Source organism: Malaclemys terrapin, chromosome 17 (genome assembly GCF_027887155.1).
Source record: "Malaclemys terrapin pileata isolate rMalTer1 chromosome 17, rMalTer1.hap1, whole genome shotgun sequence".
NCBI classification, from domain to species: domain Eukaryota; kingdom Metazoa; phylum Chordata; order Testudines; family Emydidae; genus Malaclemys; species Malaclemys terrapin.
Genome location: NC_071521.1, coordinates 23,609,867 through 23,632,717, shown reverse-complemented (window position 1 = coordinate 23,632,717; position 22,851 = coordinate 23,609,867). Strand labels below are relative to the sequence as shown.

General features: G+C 47.1%; 1 protein-coding gene across 1 annotated transcript; it reads right to left on the bottom strand.

The window, feature by feature from the left end:
* Positions 1-182: 182 nt before the first annotated feature.
* Positions 183-19,398, bottom strand: EDF1 (endothelial differentiation related factor 1). Its single transcript, XM_054007738.1, has 5 exons — positions 19,283-19,398; positions 9,586-9,637; positions 3,108-3,268; positions 2,399-2,492; positions 183-737 (listed from the first exon to the last, which is right to left on the bottom strand). Exons 1-5 carry the CDS (start codon positions 19,358-19,360, stop codon positions 676-678), a joined length of 447 nt encoding a protein of 148 aa, XP_053863713.1. The 5' UTR covers positions 19,361-19,398; the 3' UTR covers positions 183-675.
* Between the last annotated feature and the right edge of the window lie 3,453 nt (positions 19,399-22,851).

Sequence of the window (22,851 nt, the reverse complement as noted above, 5' to 3'; positions counted from 1 at the left end):
ACATCTCACTTCACTGCTTCTGGCAACATCTGACTCCTCCTGTGCTCTCTCTTACTTTAGAGCTAGCCTCAGTGATGTCCTCAATGTTCTATGCATTTTCCATTATGTGTAGTCCCACACGCTAAACAGGTGCTGGGGAGGTGAGCCATCTCCAACAGACAGAAATGATCACACCAGCCAACTGAAGGGTAACAAACTTTATTATACATCTCTTTAAAACAGGCTGGAAGGAACAAACAAACGTCATTCCAATATAGTGCCCAAAACCGACCCCTTTTCAATACGGACTCTAACCAACCCCCACCTCTCCCAAATACTTACAACCTGCCCTCCCTTAAAACTGTTTCAATTAAATTATCCTACTTCAGATCACCCCAACTGTCTTATCAATAGCTAGTTCTGAACACCAAGACACACTTTTCTGGCAAAATTAGATGCAATATTTATTGGGTTTAGTTTCTTAATCTCCAGAAAAGAGAAAGGAAAAAACAAAAAATCAGGAAAATTACTTAAGTTTGCCTTTTTACAGCAGGTAGAAATTCTGCAGGTCCCCATCCCCCCAAGCAAGTCTGAAACCCTCTTGTTCTGCTTGGCAATATGAAGAGAGATTCTGGTGGTTAAAGAGCACCAGCCAGATGAGATCAGTCTGAACAAACTGATTTCGAGGCTTTGTTTTCATTTCCCTTTTGGGCCAGCCTCAAGTGGTTTTCCAATATCCCTTCCACGGAGCTTAAGGCCTGGAATGACACACAAAGGAGACAACTTTCAGCAGTTTGACTTGAATCCTCCCTACATGCTGGTCACCCTGAATCCTCAAACAGCCCAACAAATGAACTAAGGTGCTTGGAGTGAGGGATGGAGGGAAGGGAGAAGTCACCCACTACAAGACAGAACAAGTACACTAGAGGGAGGAGGAGAAAGGGAGATGTATTTAAGAAAAAAAAATCAGGCTTTATACATAGCTGAAAAGAAACAGATAACTGGAAAAACTGATCCTTGCTCAGATAATTTACAGGACATTAGCAGAGTCATGGCCTGAAGAATAATACGGGGGGGTGGGAGGGGGGGGCTTTCTATAACTAGAAAGCTGGGCACTCATCCCACCCCCAATGTATTCACATAACCCTTGTCTACTTGCCAAATACATGACTTTGGGTTTACATAAGGCCTTCAGGTGTGTCTGTCTGATAGGGCTAGAGCAAGTCCAAGACACTGAACCAATGTGAGTTTTCAACCCCTGCAGAGGGCTGAAAGCTTCTGAGTTCCTGCTTTTGAATCAGCAGAAACAATCTCAATGTTAGGATGCAATGTGACCCATAGGTCAGTGGTCTGTAACCTTTTTCCGCCCAAGATCACTTTTTGAATTTAAGGGCAACCCAGGATCTACCCTGCCCCTTCCCCAAGGCCCCTCCCCCTCTATCCCCCCCTCTGTCTGCCTCTCGCTCTCCCCCACCCTCACTCACTGTCATTGGGCTGGGGTAGAGGTTCGGGAGGGGGCTCAGGCTCTGGGCTGGGGCTGAAGTGTTCGCAGTATGGGAGGGGGCTCTGAGCTAAGCCTGAGGCAGGGGGTTGGGATGCAGGAGGGGGTGAGGGGTGCAAGCTCTGGGAGAGGGGGGTCAGGGCTAGGGTAGTGTTGGGGTGCAGGATGGGGTACAGGGTGGCTCTGGGAGGGAGATCACGGCTGGGGCTTCGGTTGCAGGAGGGGGCTCGGGGTGCTGGCTCCAGGAGGGGGCTCAGGACTGGGGTGTCGCCTCCCACCAGACAGCACTTACCTCCAGCAGCTCCCAGTTGATGGTGTAGCAGGGCTGCTGCTAAGTCAGGCTCCCTGCCTACCCTGGCCCCCCGCCGTCCCCAGAAGGGGCCAACGTGCCCCTGGGGAGGGGGCACATGGCCCTGCGGCTGCCCCTCTCTGCAAGCACTGCCCCTGCAGCTCCCATTGGCCACAGTTCCTCGTTCCAATGGGAGCTGCGGGGGCGGTGCTTGCAGAGAGGTGCAGCACGCAGAGCGAGATCCCTGTCCCCCGCTCTCCTCGGGGCTGCACTGGCCACTTCTGGGAACGGCGTGGGGCTGGGGAAGGCAGGGAGCTGCCTTAGCAGCAGCCCCTGCTACACCACTAGAGATTGCAATCGACCGAGAGATCCTCTAGGATCGACCAGTCGATCGCGATTGATCAGTTGGTGACCACTGCCATAGGTGAACCCAGGAAACAGCCCTGACATCAACCCCCCAAGTATCCTACCAACAGAGCAACACATGCTGTTGCCCTAGAGAATGCTGGGTGCAATGGAAAGGAATTAAGTGTAGATGTTCATCAACGACAGCAGCAGCATCCCTCTCCCCCACACTGAAGCGGTTTTAGATGCTACTATGCATATACTATATACTATCTGACACTCACCGATGGCTCTTTCGATCTTGCCCAGAACCTGGTTGTTGGGGATTGCTCTGCCGCATTCGTAGTCAGCAATAACTTGTGGTTTTTCATTGATTTTCTAAAAAGAAGATGTGCTTTAAACACATCAGTTTAACAAACAGTGAACATTCAGAAACACAAACCCAAGACATCCCATATTACACGAGTGGCTGCATCTTCCCAGAAGTACACCAGGCTTACAAGAGTGAATTCTGCCTATCATCATTGGTTTCTTCTGTCTGGGTGCTACCATGCGGATAACAGTTGTATTGTAAAAAGGTCTGCCTCACTCTCAAGAAATCGTGGACACTCTCCGCTATCGGTTTTGTATCCAAGCTACAGCAGTCCAGCAGCATGGCAGATACTTCTGTTTGAAAGCTCAATTACGCCGGAAATGACTATGCCAGGGCTAAGTCAGTTAGAGAGGAAGCCATTTTAACTCCAGCCCACAACATAGCTCACAGTTCTTAAAGAGTATTCACAGGTTCCAGACAGAGGTCCCTGGTCCACCACCTGAGCTGCTAGTTAACCAATACACTGAAAAGTTTTGAGGTGTTCTATTAACCCTTGATGATATCACCTCACCGGTCAGGAGGCGAACTTGACACCATTTACAACCCAGCTCCCTCACGTACACAGAGCCTGGCTGAGGAGAGGCAGGAGTAGAGACCAAACGATACTGATAAGCTCTTACCGTGGCCAAATCCTTTTGTGTCAAGCCCTTGCTCTGTCGGCCCTGCTGGATTACTTTGCCCACCTCAAGGGGGACTCTGTCATGGTGCAGCTCCTCTGTCTCCCGATCCAGCTTAGCTGTGTTCTTAGTGATAGAATGCTGCTTGTTTTGGCCTGCTGCCCCTAGCATTTAAAACAAAATCAAGAGGCAGGTGTCAAAACTGTACTAGGATGAACAAGCACTTTGATGAAAGTCAATCAACTTCCCCAAGCTTTGTAGAGTTTTCAGCATTCTTCACTCTACCCATTCACATCACCATTAACTTTAGCCAGGTCCCTAGGCACTCCACTGATGCAGAAGTTACCCTAGAATCACTCTTCAGAACCTAAGCTTTTAATTAAAAAAATTCAGCATTGATGATTGCAAAGAAAACCTTCCAAACAAAACTCAAGTGTAACTGAGGCAACGTTGCCTGCAGACTGCCTGAAATAAAACCGGAGCCAGGTCTTAACTACTTTATTAATCTTAATTGGCTTGACTCTGAAACCTAATGACAACAATCTAAACCATGCTGCTGGCCATTTTACCAGAAGCCCTGTTAATGTTTCATCCTGCAACCCCCTACCCCAGCTGCCAAGCACTCCAAGATCTCCTACCACTCCCACCACAACTTGTATGATGGAATTGTACATTGCAGTCTGTGACATGTTGAAAACTGAAAATTTAGGGCCAGAATAAAATGTAATGCACTACCAAAACACACAGACTATTGGATTATTGGTTTTCATATTTCAGTTTAATATATTAAGTTGACTTTGAACTGCTACAGAACTTCAAGTCTACCACATACACCTCTACCTCGATAGAATGCTGTCCTCGGGAACCAAAAAAAAAAAAATCTTACCACGTTATATCGAACTTGCTTTGATCCACCGGAGTGCACAGCTCCACCCCCCCGGAGCACTGCTTTACCGCATTATTTCAGAATGTGTATTATATCGGGTCGTGTTATATTGAGGTAGAGGTGTAATTTAAGTCTAGTTCACTGGGGAGTATGAAGGGCCTTATTTTTGTCTTAAAGCTGTTACTCAATAGTGTACATGGACCAAGAAAAGTTAAAGTACACTCATTTGAGGGAAGTACCCAAGTACTCTCAATTCATATTATTTTAGTGTACATGTATAAAATATCCCACTGTCTAATCAAGCAACAAAGCTAATTCCATCCAAACCTCAACCTGAAAGCTCTATACCCACACTAGATTAGATATGTCCAGTTTTTACTTTCTGTAGAACTAATTTTCATTTATGGTCAAGGATTTCAGGAATTTCTAGTGTTGTCAGATGAATGGTTAAGGCTGTTTTTCAAACATGCAGAATTACCTTCCTCTTGTGCACGCATTTGCCAACCAAATGGTGTATGATGTAGAAGGGTCTTCCAAACATTGTTACCTTTCCCTCAACAGTGCACTTTAATCATTTAAAAAACAAAAACAAAACAAAACAAAACTAACGCATTTCAAACCAACATTCCTTGATATACATTTTAATTTCAAAGTGACCTGCAACTAATTTAACTGGGCTTACATCCTTTTTGCTTATGATGTATCGACTTATAGACTTTAAGGTCAGAAGGGACCATCATGATCATCTAGTCCAGGGGTTCTCAACCTCTTCTGTTCTGAGCCCTCCCCACCCAACATACTACAAAAAACCACAGCCCACCTAGGCCACTACAACTGTTTCTCTGCATATTCAGTAGATTAAAAACCAGGGCCAGTGATAGGGGGTACCAAGCAGGACAACCGCTCAGGGCCCCATGAGGCTAAGTTGCTCAGACTTTGGCTTTATCCCTGGGCAGTGAGGCTCGGGCTTTCGGTTCAGCCCTGGGCCCCAGAGAATTTAATGCCAGCCCTGCTCTTTGGTTCATTTTGGTGGACCCCCTGAAACCTGCTCACGGCTCCCCAGGGGACCCTGGATGAGAACCACTGATCTAGTCTGACCTCCTGCACCCACGCCTGAAATAGACCCCGAACCTCTGGCTAAATTACTGGAGTCCTCAAATCATGGTTTAAAGACTTCAAATTACAGAGAATCCACCATTTACACTATTTAAACCTGCAGGCAACCCATGCCCCATGCTGCAGAGGAAGGCAAAAAACAACCCAGCATTTCTGCCAATCTGACCCCAGGGGAAAATTCCGACCCCGGATATGATGATCAGTTAGACCCTGAGCATGTGCGCGAGACCCACCGGGCAGATACCCAGGAAAAAAATTCTCTGCAGTAACTCAGAACCCTCCCCACCTAGTGTCTCATTTCTGGATGTAGGGGTTTTTTGCTACTGGCAGTCAACGATGGACCATATGCCATTGTAGGCAGTCCCATCATACCATCCCCTCCATAAGCTTATCAAGCTTAGTCTTGAAGCCAGATATGTCTTTTGCCCCCACCGCTCCCCTTAGAAGGCTGTTCCAGAACGTCACTCCCCTGATGGTTAGAAACCTTCATATAATTTCAAGGCTAACCTTGTTCATGGCCAGTTTATATCCATTTGATCTTGTGTTTCCCCTGGTGCTTAACTTAAATAAGTCTTCCCCCTCCCTGGTATTTATCCCTCTGATGTATTTATACCTTTTGGTTAGGCTAAACAAGCCAAGCTCTTTGAGTCTCCTCTCATAAGGTAGATTTTCTATTCCTTGGATCATCCTAGTAGCCATTCTCTGCACCTGTTCCGTTTGAATTCATCTTTCTTAAACATGGGAGACCAGAATAGCACACAGTACTCCAGATGAGGGCTCAGCAGTGCCTTGTATAATGGTACTAATACTTCCCTGTCTCTAATGGAAATACCTCGCCCAATGCATCTTAGGGTGGCATTAACCTTTTTCACAGCTGCATCACATTGGCAGCTCATAGTCATCCTGTGATCAGCCAATACACCCAGGTCTTTCTCCTCCTGTCACTTCCAACTGATAGCAAAAATTCTTGTTGTTAGTCCTTAAGTGCATGACCTTGCACTATTAAATTTCATCCTATTTCTATTACTTCAGTTTACAAGGTCATCCAGATCTTCACATGTTATAGTCTATCCTCCTCCATACTAGCAATACCTCCCAACTTTTTGTCCTCCACAAGCGTTATTAGCATAGTCCCTCTTGTTGTGTCAAGATATAAGAAACTGAAAGGTTGTGGGTTTTTGGTTTTTTTTTTTTTTTAGGGATCAGTGTCAACTCCCATTTCCCTGGTTTTACTGCAGGACCCACTGAAGGTCTCAGAGGATGTACTGTTAATTCTCGCGGAATAATCCAAGGGGTGAGGGTGTTGACTTTTTAATGAAGATGTTCCTTCTCCAAAACGTTAACCACTAAAGATAATGTTCAGCACTAGCAACAACAAAAAACCATAAAAAGCCACAAAGTTTTTAACAGCCTGAATAAAAATCCCTTCCCCTCCAAGTTTTCACTCTTTTGGCAGTTCATTAGATTTCCAGTTAGCACAGACTCTCTCAAGCTGTAAGAGACCTTAATTTCTAACACCACACACAGAAAAACTTTGAAAAGCAAGAAGAGCACAGTATTTTTGCCTCCATACCTGATTATTAGAGATAAAGAAAACTCTTAAAGTGAAGAGTTTTGGTTATGTTTCCTTGTTTATTTAGAAGGGACAACGTGGAACCTTGGAGTCAGGTGCAGTGTTGGGGGGGCTACAGTCACCCCTTGTAGCCACCCCTCCCAGCACAAAGGTCAAATGGGGTGAAGCTGAGCCTGGGCTAGGGCTGTCTGCTTCCCAGCGCAGGGCCCCCCCAACAGGGGCAGGCGGCTGGGTGCAGTGTGTCCCTAGAGCAGCTGCCGGTGCAGTTGCAGCCCCGCCAGCCAATAGCAGCGCAGGGATGGGACGAGTGGGACATGTGGGGGAATGAGCTGGCATCTGGGCTCAGTGAGTGGGATGGCGGGAGCCAGCGGGCAACATGGGGAATGAGGGGAGGGGAGTGATTGGAGTTGTCTTGCCTTGACTGAACTCACTCCAAACTTCAAGGCCCTTGTCCAGCACAGGGCCTGTCACTTTTCCCACAGATGGGGAGTATTATTATATATTCATCATGAATATTTTATTTTAAATCTGTATTGCCATATAAAATTTCATTCTCAGTAGTGATACTGAAGTTTTAACAGATATTTCACAGTGATTATTCAGGATTCTTTTGCTTAACAAAACACACCCACACGCATGTATTAAATGAAAGACTTGAATCATAAAGCTAAGATAAAGAGCTCATGTGTACGAACTGTTTTCTTTCAAACTCTGATACTAATACTAAATAAGCCACAAAAGGCTTTAAAGTTTCAAATGTGGTTTTATATATGCCTACAATAATTTTATTTGACAAAAGCAAAGTTAATACTCTTTGTAAACTCAAAACAAATTCAAAACAAAACAGTTGTAAACATAGCATTAAAACACTTTCAGACACCTATTTGACATTTTATCTATGTACTTTCTCAAAGTCTCAGCTGTAATTTATTACATCTTTCTTGGAAGTTATTTTTATGTTATACGGTGGTTTGGTTTCATTTAACAAAATAAGCAATAGGCTCTGGGTATATTACTAATGCACAGCATCGTATGTGTTTGTTGAACAGGGGCACTTTCATTGTGAAAAATGTCTCTCTGGAATCCGGACTTTGACTATACCTTGGCCAAGAAATTTGGACCTTGACAAAAAATAATTGACTACCCCTGGATCCCCCTTCTCCTTTATTTCCACTTAAATTTATATTTGCTTTCAAGTCTGATCATTACATATAACTAACTTTATTAGAAGAGGGTACTTTAACGAGCTAGAGATGTGTTTTATCCTTTTCCGGATTACCTTATTACAATCAACATCAAGAAAGGAAATGCACAAATTTAAAAATCAACATTCACCATTCTTAACTTCTCCCCATTCTTTTCTTAAACTTTCCTTATCATCCTTAACTACTGAAGCACATATATTATGTGTTGTCAGAGCCTCACCTGAGACCTCTGCAAAACAAAGACTGAAGGACTGTTGAGAGTTAAGAGGTCTTAGAGAAAATAACGAATATTTACAGTTTTTAGGGGGAAAGCCACAAAGTATAGACAGAATAGTACCATTACACTGTATTATGTAAATACATGTTTACACTTCTTTAACAGTGTGTCTTATGTAAATGTTTAAGAACTTTAAATACTCAGGTTGTCGACATAATAGACTTCAAGAGTTCCAACATCTGTAACGATTTAATTCATAATTAAAAACTAGTGCAATAGCTATTTTTACATATCTCACTTCTTGTATTTTGAAAGTGAATTTATGGAAATATGTATTATTTTAGCTCCACTGCATAACAGTGTTTGCTATGGTTAAAGACCCTAACAGTTCTATTTTATATACAGCAGCCACTAGGATCTTATCTTTTAGATATTTGCTCCAGGCTGCATTTTTGGATTAAAGAATTTTAGCCCAAATTATATTTTTGGTAGTTTCCCAAAAAAGGCTTTATCTGTTTTTATAGTTTTGTAAATGCAAAATACATAAATGAATTAATTTATGTAAAAGCAAGTCTATTTTTAAAAAGATACAGAGCCCGATTCTCATTTAGACCAAGTCCTTTTTACATAATTCAATAAGCATAAAGGGGCCTTGATTTAAGAGCAAGTGATGTTTATACCCACTGAAAGGGTCCACTTCACACAGTCAGAGCAGTGTAAAAGCACAGGTGCCAACTCTGTGGGTGCTCCAGGGCTGGAATATCCATGGGGGGGAGATAGTCTGGCTGATCAGCAACTCCCCCTCCCTCCCAGTGCCTCCCACCCACCACCAATCATCAGCGTGGTGGCCAGTGGAATTAAGGTGAATCACTCAGGATGCAAACACCTCCAGAGAGGTATCACCCCCTGGGGAGGTTGGCATATAACGGTTCAAATTGGGTTTTCCAGAGACCAGACAGACAATGAAAGGTTTTTGGCATAAAAAAAAAACCTGAGATTAAACTGACATGGGGAGTCTTCTTTCTAATTCAACAAATGGCCACGACGTTCTGTCTAAGAGAGCAGACGGGAGGGAACCCTTGCAGAAGGGTTGGAAAGACTTTGGCTTATTAGGGCCGCCTTACCTTTGGTAAGCTTTTACCATGCATATGGGAACTTTTATTTGTTTAACATGTTCCCTCTGTAATGCTTTCACCCTACTATTCAATGCAATTTGCTTTGTAACTAGTACACACTGTTGTAACCCCTGCAGAAAGGTTAAACACAGAGGTACTGCAAAAAGCCTAAATCCCCAGTCTGGGGGAAGAGAGAAGCATCCCTGCCTGAGAGAGGCAACAGCTAGGAGCCAGAAATCTGAAGTGGGCCTTGAGGAAGACTGGGGTGTGTGTGCAGTTAACCCTAAAGCCGTGACAGGGGTTACCAGGAAGTTAAAGGAAAACATGAAACTGGCCTTCCCTACCCACCCCCCAGACAGAAATACCTACATTTCTTGGAGGTCTCTACATCTTCTCCTCTTCTCTGCGCTGCTAAGATTGCCTAGAAATAAGAAATTTAACTTTATCAAGATTAGTTCCATTGACATAAGGCACAGATCTCTATTTAAACACTTTAACAAAGAATGATTTATCATCCACAAAACAGCCAAGCTGCTAGCAAAAATAAATAATAAAAAATAAAATCCTCCCTGAGCATGTATCCAAGCAACCCACAATAATTCTGCTACCAAAAGAGAGGGAAGGAAGTAGCCTGCTTTGCCAGTTGGAGAGGAGATGTATTAGTGCTGAGAAGTACATTGGAAGAACTCTCCATATTAAGAGAGACATTTTGGATGTCCTGGAGAAAAAAAATTGTTATGTGGATTTTAATCTTCTTTCCCCACAGTTTGAGAAAGAAACATTGCTCTGTAGTCCCTATTACTGAGAAAACAATGTAAAATGGGCTAGGATAATGTCTCGAGGTGTGTCTAGACTGCAAACTCATGCTCAAGCCTAATCCACCATCTACACATAAATTGTGCAAACCCAGGGCAGGGGTGCCATTTCAGATGGGGGGGGGGAGGGGGAGGAGGAGGACAGGAGAAGACTGCGACTTTACCCATGACTCAAGGGCTACTTAGGCACCTAATAACTAAGTTTTTGCAGATAACTTGAGCCTGGTCTACACTACGAAGTTAGGTCAACATAAGCCGCGTTAGGTCAATTTAATAATATAATATATGTGTCTACACTACTGAGTCCCCTTCCTCCAACCTAAGGGACCTGTAAAGTCGACTTCTATACTCCACCTCCATGAGAAGCATAGTGCTTGATTCGACATCAAAGGGTCGACATGGGGATAGTGTAGACAGTGCGTTGTGTAACTTGAATGAATTGGCCTCCAGGAGGTGTCCCACAGTGCTCTGCTTTGACCGCTCTGGAGAGCACTTTCAACTCCACTGCACATCAGCCAGGTACGCAGGAAACAGTCGCCCCCGTTAAAGCCCTGGAAACTTTTGAATTTTCATTTCCTGTTTAATCAGCATGGAGAGCTCGTCAGCACAGCTGACCATGGATGCTCAAGGCTACAAATGCGCTCCAGCATGGAGCACAGGAGGTGCTGGCTCTGATTGCTGTGTGGGAAGAAGAGTCCGTGCAGGCAGAGCTCCGAACCAGCAGAAGAAATGCTGACATCTTTGCCAAAAATCACGCAGGGCATGTGGGAAAGTGCTACACCAGGGACACGCAGCAGTGCCACATGAAAATAAAGGCGCTTCAGCAGATAAGGGAGGCGAACAGTCGCTCTGGTTCTGAGCCACAGACATGCCGCTTCTACGAGGAGCTGCATGGGATTCTTGGTGGCGACCCCACCACTACCCCACAATGCTCCGTGGATACCTCCCAGGAGCCCCGGACGACCTCGGACAACAACGAGGACACTGTTGATGAGGAAGAGGAGGAGAATACGAGGAAGGCAAGCAGAGGATCCATTCTCCCCGACAGCCAAGAACCGTTTTTAAACTCTGGAGCCCATTCCCTCACAGGACCAACTGCCGGCAGAGCATGATGCTGGGGAAGGCACCTCTGGTGAGTCCACATTTCCAGTTAAACTGTAGGGGTTACCTGCTATTATTTTTAATGTTGAATCTGAACAAAGAAGTAGGTGTCATGGGTATCGGTGACCACTCCAGCTACACAGAGGGTGCTCTCCAAAAAAAACAAAACTGTTTATGTGCACGGGGATGTCCCTGGAATCCTTCATGGAGAGCTCTAGAAAGCTTTCATGGAGGGACTCTTCAATCCTTTGCAGAAGGTTTCTGGGAAGAGCTGCCGTATTTCATCCACCACGGTAGGAGACTTTCCCACGCCACTCCAGTATTTACTCTGCTGGCATCATTGCAGCACACAGCATTGCAACATAAGGACCAGGTCTGTACCCAGACGCCTGCAGCATCTGCTCCCTTTCTGCCTCCGTTACCCTCAGGAGAGTGATATCGTATGTGGTCACGTAGGGGAAACGGGGAGTTTTAAATGCTAGCCCTTAAACCACAAGCAATTTGACAAGTAATCCACCCAGTTTGGTGAATTCTGGGTCACAGAACCACGCTTTCCCAAGCGTGTCCTGGTTGTGGTTGGAAGGGATCACCGCATACTGCGACCAGCATTTAAAAGGGTGGGGGTGTCTCCCGTTCGTCTCCCTCCCCCCTCCCCCAACTCAGTGCTGCTTTTGTAACAATCAAACTATTTGCAGGGCTTGACACTGGTGCCTGTCCTCAAGCACCATCCAGGTTGCTAGGGGAAGAGGGCTTTTCTCAAGTTCCAACCTGTGATCCCAAGGATGTGCTGCAGCTTTTGTAAAGACAAGACCTCTCGCCCATGCCTCGTGACTCACCATGGCTGCAGCATCAAACCAACTCTTGCAATAGCCAGTGGTTGTGATTACATTGTGGCTTGCAGGGAAGTGCATTGAGGGGGATTTCTTTTATAAAAAGAATTAACCTTGCACCAGAAACAGTGTATTTACTCTCAATGCTACCCTCGTGCTTTGTATTCTTTACAGCTGAAACCTTGTCCATCGGCACATCCTCCACACCAGGACAGGGACTTTCCCAGATTAGAAGGCAGAAAAAGACGACTCGGGAGGACATGTTCAATTAATTAATGCACGCCTCCGAAAGTGACAAGACGGAGCTCAGAGCATGGAGGATTACACTGCGTGATAGCCTGCACAAGGAGAGCATGCAGGGAACAAGAGCATGCCACAAAGGAATAGATCCTGTGGATTATGAAGGAGCAAATAGACATGTTGAGGTATCTAGTTGAGGTTCAAGAAAGGCAGCTGGATGCTACAGTCCCTCTGGAGCCAATGCTGAACCTGCTGCCATCATCACCCAGTTCTACATCCTCCCCGCACCACAAACATCCTAGGATGCGGAGGGAAAGTCCAGTATCCCTTACATTCAATACCAGGGGAGGGTACAAGGACCAGAAGGCGCCCATTCCCACACCTTTGATGGTTATTGAAGTGCAACTGTAAGGAAGCTGTCCTTGTTCCCTCCCCCGCATTGTTATCAGCCCCTTTGCCCAGGTTATCTTACTTTTCTTTGCTGGCTCTGTGTGTTTGAGACCATAATAAAACTTAACGGATTGAGGAGAGAAGGCTCTTCATTCATTCAGCATACTGTGGTTAGTGGGGGTGGAGTTTACAGGGGAGAAAATGCAATGAAGGGGACAGCTTGGTAAGGACCACCACACAAGTGTCACATTACTGTGGGTCACATTGCTGAAACTAGTTTGCAAAGCCTCCTGGAGCCGCACAGCCCTTCCATGTACTCTTCTTATTGTCCTGGAGTCTAGCTGCTCAAAATCGGCTGCCAGGTGATCTGCCTTGACCTTCCACCCCGCCAGAAACTTTTCTCCCTGTTTTAGATATTATGGAACACGCAGCTGGCAGCAACAACAATGGGGATATTGCTTTCACTGAGGTCTAACTTAGTAAGCAAACAACGCCAGCAGCCTTTTAAACGTCTAAAGGCTCATTCCACCACCATTCTGCACTTGCTCAGCCTATGGTTGAACTGGTCCTTAACCGTGGTCTAGGCTGCCCGTGTACAGCTTCATGAGCCATGGGAGCATGGGGCAGGCTGGGTCTCCCAGGATCACGATTGGCATTTCAACATCACCAATGGTTATTTTGCAGTCTGGAAAGAAAGTCCCTGCTTGCAGCTTCCTGAACAGACCAGAGTTCCTAAAGATGTGAGCGTCATGCACCTTTCCCCGACCATCCCATATTGATGTCGATGAAACGGCCCCTGTGATCTACCAGCGCTTGCAATACCATTGAGAAGTACTCTTTGGCAAGATGGTCTGGTGCCAAGATAGGGATATGCGTTCTGTCTATAGCCCCACCGCAGTTAGGGAACCGCATAGTGGCAAAACCATCCACTATGCCCTGCACATTGCTCAAAGTCACTACCCTACATAGCAGAAGTCTATTGATTGCCCTGGAAACTTGGATCATAGCAGACCCCACAATAGATATACCCACTCCGAATTGATTCCCCACTGACCAGTAGCAGTCTGGCATTGGAAACTTCCAGAGAGCTATCGCCACTTGTGTCTCAACTGTCAGAGCAGCTCTCATTTTACTATTGCTGCGCTTTATGGCTGGGGAAAGCTCCTCACACAGTTCCATGAAAGTGGCCTTACACATTCGAAAGTTCTGCAGCGACTGCTCGTCATCCCACAGCTGCATAACTATGTGGTTCCACCAGTCAGTGCTTGTTTCTTGGGCCCAGAAGCAGCATTCCACCATGTCAAGATGATGCACGACTGCCACCAGCATCTGTAAATTGCTCAGGTCCATGGCTTCCAGCAGGGCTGCTTGTGTGGCATCACATCGTTCCGTGCGGCAGCTCCTGCTTCAGCTGAGTATATACTGCAGGATAAGACATGAGGTGTTTGTAATGCTCACAACAACAGTGTACAGCTGATCGGGGTCCATGCTTGCTGTGCTATGGCATCTGCGTGGGTAACCCAGGCTTAAGAAAAAAGGCACGAAAAAGGCTTGGTTTCTTTGCCGTTGATTTCAGGGAGGGAGGGAGGTAAGTACATCATGGGTGGCTAATACCATGTTATAACCACTCGCGCAAATGTTTTGGTCCCATGAGGCATAGTAAGCCCAACCCAAAATTCCACTCGGCTCCATGCACTGTGGGATAGCTACCCGTAGTGCAGCGCGCTGTGCAAGTCCTGCTAGTGAGGATGCATTCTGCTGACATAATGAGCATAGTGGGGACACACAAGATCGACTTGCTTAAATCGGAGGATCAATGTCGATTTACATAAAATTGACTTAACTTTGTAGTATAGACACACCCTTAGAAATTAGCTGATACAGTACTCTTAATTACTATATAAAGAAAAAATATACAACCCCCAATTAAAGCCATATTTAAGTTTATATGTAAATGTAGATCAGGAGACAATACCACAAGATATTTCCAAGCCTTGATGTATCAATTCAAGATATCAGAAACACCTTTGATACTTTACACACGATCTTTAGTAGAGATAAATAAAAATAAATAAAATATACTTCCTTTCTCTAACAGACACTCTGTTACTGCCACTATCTACTCTATTTTACTCAATTGTTTTCAAACGACTAAAAATGTATTTAACTTTAACATGTGATTTTGTTTTTTCTCCTTTATTAAGAATGGGAAAATTTTCTAATTATTTTGTCATTTATATTTACTGATCACAATCATGTCTGTGACTCACTAACATTTGACTCCATTACTATTAGTATCAGACTTGGAATCGCATTTATTGCCATATGAATTTTAAAAAAGAAGAACAGGAGGACTTGTGGCACCTTAGAGACTAACAAATTTATTAGAGCATAAGCTTTCGTGGACTACAGACACGATGCATCCGAAGAAGTGGGCTGTAGTCCACGAAAGCTTATGCTCTAATAAATTTGTTAGTCTCTAAGGTGCCACTTCTTTTTGCGGATACAGACTAACACGGCTGCTACTCAAACCTATGAATTTTAAGTTATTTTACAGATATAACTAAAAATACTATTTGAAAATAAATAAGCATCTGCAGTGTGTCTAAAGTTATGTGTTTAGAAAAAAAATTAGCTAAACTGCCATTGCTAAAGTGAATTCAAGCTAAATTTACATTCTAGAAGGATAACGTCATTTGATTCTATCATTTTAAATAATGATTGACAAAGCTCAACATGGTAAGTAATAATGATAATTACTCCAGCCAGGACAGGTTAAGCATTTTAGCACTCACTGCGGAAAGAATTAAATTTAAGCATAAGAAAGAAAAACAAACTAGGAAATGGACACACCAGTCAAAAAACTAAAACAACAGCACTGTAGTTGTTAAAGAACTTTGAAAGAAAAAAAATACAGAGAATATATGTGCATTTTGATGGGAAGTACCAAGAAGTAACATCACTACCACTAGTGTGTGAGGGAGAAGGGAAGTGTTGGGCGGAATGTGTGAGGGAGATTAAGTGTGCGCATGAGTGAGTCTGTCAGCGCACCAAGCACTTTTTCAGTATAGCAGCAGCTGAAGCACCAATTCCTGATCGGCCCTGTCCTCTCACCCCAACTTAGTGAGACCAGGTACACGGGGGAGCAGCTTGGCCAGCGGTAGCGACAGCTGAGGAAAGGAGGGGCAGCATCTTCCCTCCTGCTGCAAACTGCACCCAAATGTGGTATGAAGCTTGGGGGGAGGGCTGGTGCCCCTAACCCAGGACTCTGATCCAGAGTCCCAGGACCCCTTGGGGGTGAAGGGTCTTAACCGGAGTCAAGCTGGGACCCAAGGTTCAATCCCTATTGCTTTGAAGTGTAGATGCAGTCCCGCTAGACTTGTGTTTGAGGAAAACGCGGAAAGTATTCCACAATCCCATGGGCTGATTTTCTTTGTCCTGTGAATAGTCAGGTTTGGTGGACGGTCAAGTTTTCCCACACCACACCACAAACAAAAGGGCTAGAGTGGCCACATTTTGGGAAGGCACTAGGAAGTCTAGGACATGGGTGGCTGGACTTGGGCCCGCATAATTCAGTGTAGATGCTGACGCCCCAGGCTGAGACCCAGGGTTCAACAATCCTAACCTGGGGTTACAAGTGAGCGTAGACGCTCAACCCCTAAATTAACAAACCCAGGGTCTGCTAACTTGAGTTCTACTAAACTTGGGCTTACATTGCACTGCAGACAGACCCTGAAGCTGCATGTATCTGAAGACACATGGTTATGTATACAATTATGTTACATAAGTCACAGATTCCATGACTTTCTAGGACCTTCATGACTTCTTCTGGGGCAGGGCCAGCAGCCCGCTCTGGGGCCCCCAAACAGCTAGCCAGCAGCCTGCCCAGAAGCCCAGCACCAGAGCAGAGGTCCCCAACCCTCTGGAGCAGTAGCCAGGGTGTGGTCAGCCATCCTGGGGCTGGAGAAGCAGCAGTCAGCCCCTGCCACAGGAGCAGCTGCAAGCCCTGGCGGCGCTGTTTGTTCCTCCTTTCCCCCCCCCCCCGGGGAATTTTTAGTGAAAGTCAGAGACAGGTCACAGGCTTCCATGAATTTCTGTTTATTGCCTGTAATCTGAATACCTGTGACAGAATCTTAACCTTATACATGATCTAATCTCACTCAGATGTTTTGTTGAGGTCATCACTTTTTAAATATTGTCTAGTTAAAGAGTAACTGTCTATAAACTTGCCAGAAAAAAAAATTTTTTTTAAAGTCATATACAGAAATGCTCTTTTATGACTTCCCAGGGCTGGATAAGAGATTGTTTCCATACCTAGCTACTTATCCACCTGCTCTCCTAAAATAATTAGACTACAGATGAGGAGTCCAGTGGTACCTTAAAGACTAACAGATTTATTTGGGCATAAGCTTGTGTGTGTAAAAACACCACTTCTTCAGATGTATGGAGATGCTTAAATCTGTTAGTCTTTAAGGTGCCACTGGACTCCTCATTGTTTTTGTGGATACGGACTAACACGGCTACCACTCTGATACTTAGACTATAGATGGTTATTTTTGCAGTAGCCAATAAACAAAATGCAGCACTAACCATTAGTATTATCAACACAAACTCAAACTAAGTACAAGTTAGTGGAGATAAGTACTTATCTCCACTGATACCAAAACTACGTGCTCCAGTTTCACCCTGGAACTTTTAGAGTTACCTAGGAACAAACAGATGATAGGCAAAGCTCACAGAACTTGGTATTCAGTTGCTGTACCACGAGGGGCAAAAGCATCAAGGTGACAGATGATTACGAAACTAGCTACGAAGCTAAGAGACTGTTATCATGCAGGTGTTCTGCACAATTGTACACAAATGGACTGTTATCAGTTAGGAATTCTGTGTTCGTTTTTATTGCCACCCAACAGTAGTTGCATCAAACATGGCTTTGTTTTCAGGCAATGAACCCACATGTGAAATAAGTAATATGCACTTGGACAGTTTGCAGCTTCTTCTTCCCAAAGAAAGACTGGACTGTTGTCCAGCCACAAAAATCCTTAAAATTGAAATAGACAATAGGAGAACTGCAGCATCGGATGTGTGTCAAAGGCTCCTTCCATGGGGCTGGGGCAGAACATACACTCCAAGTAGTTTATACTTGTTGAAGGTCCTCCCAATTATGTTGCATCAGCCAGCTTCTTTGATGCACAGCAGTTTTGAAATATTTTTTAATATACAGTAAGTTAACTGTTAAAGATAAAGACCTTTGAAAGCCACTGAATGTCCGAACGCACACAAGAACAAGCCAATGCAACACTGGAAGAGTTTAAGAGATTTAAGATTAATTTTTAGACTCTATGCCAAATGCCCCCTCAGCCTGGTTAGCAGGGTCATATATTAAAAGATTAACTACATTATCTGCAATTCTGTATTTCCAGCTGTATTCCTCCTTATTCCTACTAGAAGTAGCAATCTAAGGTGCAACATTATATCTTGCCAAGTGAGTGCTTTTCCTGGATAAGAATGAAGCCTCAAAGTGTCAATTCTGTCTTTTCAGCAAAAAACAGGGAAAGCACCAAGATGTCACTGTACAATAATCTAGGTAGATTAATCTTACTGCACAGACACCAAGTTACTAGAAAAAAGCCTACCCCACATGTCAGCAATGGAACAAACCAAGCTAGACAAAAATCCCTTTTCTATTTTACACTCTTTTCAACTGTGCTGTATCAGAGCATTGACATGATTCTGCATTCAGTACTGTTTATTAGAGCAGGGGTTCTCAACCTTTTTCTTTCTGAGCCCCCCCATGCTACAAAAACTCCAGGGCCCACCTGTGCCACCATAACTGGTTTTCGGCATATGAAAGCCAGGGCCTGCGTTAGGGCGTAGCAAGCAGGGTAATTGCCCAGGGCCACACATCACAGGGGGCTTTCCAAAGCGAAGTTGCTCAAGCTTCAGGCCCAGGTGGCTGGGCTCGGGGCCCCAGACTTTAGCCCCAAGCGAAGGGGCTTCAGCTTTCTGCCCCGGGCCCCAGTGAGTCTGATGCTCGCCCTGCGTGGCAGCCCCCCAGAAACCAGCTGGCAGCCCGCAGAGGGCCCCAGACCCCTGGTTGAGAGCCATGGATTAGCGTATGCCATTCAGTACAGTGATGCCCTGAACAAAAGGCCCCGCTAGCAGGAAATAGCCAGCCCGCTTCCGAAATGGGTTTGGGCGGTGAGCAAAGCAAGGACCCCAAAGAGGATTATCCTGGTGCACACGAGGGATCCCTCCTTCCACACATCTTCCCGGGCCCGCTTAGATCGTAGCGGGGCAAGTCCCACTAGGGCTGACACGAGCTCGCCCCGGGCCAGTAATAATTCCTGCGGGGGACCGAAGTCCGAACACACGGAGCCCGTTTAGGAACAGCCCCAGAGCCGGCGGGGAGACGCTGCGGCCGCCGGGGACCCGCCGGGGACCCACGCCCCAGTGCCGAGACCACATGGCGGGCGCGGCCGGGGAGCGCCGAGCCCGGGCTCAGAGGGGCGGGCTGCCGGCGACTCACCCCCGGCCCGGCCCGGCCCGGCCGCTCCGAACCCAGCGGCCCCCAGCCGGCGAGGGCGAGGGGCTCGCGGCGGGGCGGGGCGCTGCGGCTGCCCCGGGAGGGGGCGGGCAGAGCCGAGGGACGGGACGGGACCCGCCCGGGCTCCGGGGCCCCCCCCTGACCTGCTTGGACTTGGCCTGGGCCGCGCTCGGCCCCTTCTTGCGCAGCACCGTGACCGTGTCCCAGTCGCTCTCCGCCATGGCCCCGACCTACTCGCCCGCAGCGCAGCGCAGCGCAGCCCTCTCCTGCGCGCCCCGCCCCGCCGCTCATAGGGCGCCCAGCCTGTCACTCCTCCAGTAGCCTTGGAATGATTGGATGAGAGAGGGGTCCCGAATCCCGGAACGGCTGTGGCTACGCTCTGCACGCTGATTGGTTCATGTCCATGCCACTCATCAAACACGTTACCTTACTGGGTAAGAATGACGCCTTCAGGAGGGTGGGACTTTGGGCCGCCTTGTCTCAATGGACTTCGGCATAAACGCGCGTCAGTGCCCGCTGTAGCGCCTCTTGTGGGCGTGGCCGGGCTGAGCAGGGCGGGCCTAGGGGCAGCCACAATTTGGGGTGTCCCGTTGGCAGCGTGGCTGGGGCTGGTCCGCGCTGGGAGGCTTTGCTGGTGCAGCTGTTTGCTTAGCGGGATTTGTACTTCAGTAGCTGCACCAGCCTAAAGCTCCGTTACACCAGTGCAAAGTACCATTCAACCAGTGCAAAGCACTATTACATCAGTGTACATTTGTTTAGAAGGGCTCCAGAGGTGATCCTGGCAATTCTAGGCCTGTAAGCCTGACTTCAGTCCTGAACAAACTGGGTGAAACGATAATAAAGAACAATATTGTCAGACACAGAGATGAGCATAATTTGTTGAGAAAGAGTCAACATCGTTTTAGTAAAGGGAAATCATGCCTCACCAATCTACTAGAATTCTTTGAGGGGGTAAACAAGCATGTGGACAAAGGGGATCCACTGGATATAGGGTACTTAGATTTTCAGAAAGCCTTTGACAAGGTCCTTCACCAAAGGCTCTTACGCAAAGTAAACTGCCACGGGATAAGAGGGAAGGTGCTCTCACAGATTGGTAACTGGTTAAAAGATAGGAAACAAAGGATAGGTATAAATGGTCAGTTTTCAGAATGGAGAGAGGTAAATAGTGGTGTCCCCCAGAGGTCTGTTCTGTCCTATTCAACATATACATAAATGATCTGGAAAAAGGGATAAACAGTGAGGTGGCAAAATTTGCAGATGATACAAAATTACTAAAGATAGTTAAGACCCAGGCAGACTGGGGATCTCTCAAAACTGGGTGACTAGGCAACAAAATGGCAGATGAAATTTAATGTTAATAAATGCAAAGTAATGCACATTGGAAAGCATAATCCCAACTATACATATAAAAAGATGGGGTCTAAATTAGCTGTTACACTCAGAAAAAAGATCTTGGAGTCATTGTGGATAGTTCTCTGAAAACATCCACTCAATGTGCAGCAGCAGTCAAAAAAGCGAGCAGAATGCTGGGAATAATTTAAAAAGGGATATATAATAGGAAAATATCATGTTTTATATAAATAAAATATCATGCCGCTATATAAATCCATGGTACGCCCACATAGAATCATAGAATCATAGAATATCAGGGTTGGAAGGGACCTCAGGAGGTCATCTAGTCCAACCCCCTGCTCAAAGCAGGACCAATTCCCAACTAAATCATCGCAGCCAGGGCTTTGTCAAGCCTGACCTTAAAAACCTCTAAGGAAGGAGATTCCACCACCTCCCTAGGTAACCCATTCCAGTGCTTCACCACCCTCCTAGTGAAAAAGTTTTTCCTAACATCCAACCTAAAGCGCCCCCACTGCAACTTGAGACCATTACTTCTTGTTCTGTCATCTGCTACCACTGAGAACAGTCTAGATCCATCTTCTTTGGAACCCCCTTTCAGGTAGTTGAAAGCAGCTATCAAATCCCCCCTCATTCTTCTCTTCTGCAGACTAAACAATCCCAGTTCCCTCAGCCTCTCCTCATAAGTCATGTGCTCCAGACCCCTAATCATTTTTGTTGCCTCTGGTAGACTCTTTCTAATTTTTCCACATCCTTCTTGTAGTGTGGGGCCCAAAACTGGACACAGTACTCCAGATGAGGCCTCACCAATGTCGAATAGAGGGGAATGATCTCATCCCTCAATCTGCTGGCAATGCTCCTACTTATACAGCCCAAAATGCCATTAGTCTTCTTGGCAACAAGAGCACACTGTTGACTCATATACAGATTCTTGTCCACTGTGACCCCTAGGTCCTATTCTGCAGAACTCCTTCCTAGCTATTCGGTCCCTAGTCTGTAGCAGTGCATGGGATTCTTCCGTCCTAAGTGCAGGACTCTGCACTTGTCCTTGTTGAACCTCATCAGGTTTCTTTTGGCCCAATCCTCTAATTTGTCTAGGTCCCTCTGTATCCTATCCCTACCCTCCAGCATATCTACCACTCCTCCCAGTTTAGTGTCATCTGCAAACTTGCTGAGAGTGCAGTCCACGCCATCCTCCAGATCATTAATGAAGATATTGAACAAAACCGGCAGGATCCCCTGGAAGAATAACATGAGGGGGAAAGGAGTCCAGGAGAGCTGGCTGTATTTTAAAGAATCCTTATTGAGGTTGCAGGAAAAAAACATCCCGATGTGTAGAAAGAATAGTAAATATGGCAGGCGACCAGCTTGACTTAACAGTGAAATCCTGGCTGATCTTAAACACAAAAAAGAAGCTTACAAGAAGGTAGGGTTACCATATTTTGTGCCTCCAAATGGAGGACACTCCACGGGGCCCCGGCCCCGCCCCCCGCCCATGCCCCCGCCCCAACTCCGCCCCCTCCCCAAAGTCTCCGCCCCCTCCCCTGCTTCCCGCGAACATTTGATTCGCGGGAAGCCTGAAGCAGGTAACGGGGAGTGTGGGGGGAGGAGGCGCGGCCCAGGCTGGCCCCCTGCGGCGCCAGCCTGGGTCGGCTCGGGCCCTGGGGTGCCGGCCCCGGCCCGCCCAGCACTGCCGGCCCCCGGCGGCCCAGCGCAGCCCCCAGCTATCCCGGACCGGCTCCCAACTCCGCGACCCCGCGGCCCAGCGCGACCCCGCGGCCCGGCGCACCCCCCCGCTACCCCGGACCGGCCCGCGGCCCCGCGCACCCCCCCCGCTACCCCGGACCGGCCCGGCGCACCCCCCCGCTACCCCGGACCGGCTCCCGGCCCGGCGCACCCCCCCCACTACCCCGGACCGGCCCGCGGCCCGGCGCACCCCCCCCCCCCACTACCCCGGACCGGCCCGCGGCCCGGCGCACCCCCCCGCTACCCCGGACCGGCCCGCGGCCCCGCGGCCCGGCGCACCCCCCCGCTACCCTGGACCGGCTCCCGGCCTGGCACCGCGCCCCCGGCTCCCCGCACGGCACCATGCCCCCGGCCCCGCGACCCCGGCCCGGCCCCGCACGGCCCCGGACAAAGAGGCCCCGCCGAGCCCTCCCTCCCTCCTGATTTTCCCGGACATGCCCGGCTTTTGGGGATTTCCCCCCGGACGGGGATTTGAACCCCCAAAAGCCGGACATGTCCGGAAAAATCCGGACGTATGGTAACCCTAAAGAAGGGGAACATTGGACAAATGACCAGGGAGGAGTATAAAAATATTGCTCAGTCATGCAGGAGTGAAATCAGGAAGGCCAAATCACAC

Bases quoted from the DNA above. Each gene is read 5' to 3' on its own strand.
- EDF1 (XM_054007738.1), bottom strand. From the start codon at position 19,360: ATGGCGGAGAGCGACTGGGACACGGTCACGGTGCTGCGCAAGAAGGGG. The intron at 3,269-9,585 runs GTAGGTATTTCT...TTTAAATGCTAG, and splicing joins TGTAGAGACCTCCAAGAAAT to GGGCAGCAGGCCAAAACAAG. The intron at 738-2,398 runs GTGAGTGTCAGA...GTGTCATTCCAG, and splicing joins CAAGATCGAAAGAGCCATCG to GCCTTAAGCTCCGTGGAAGG.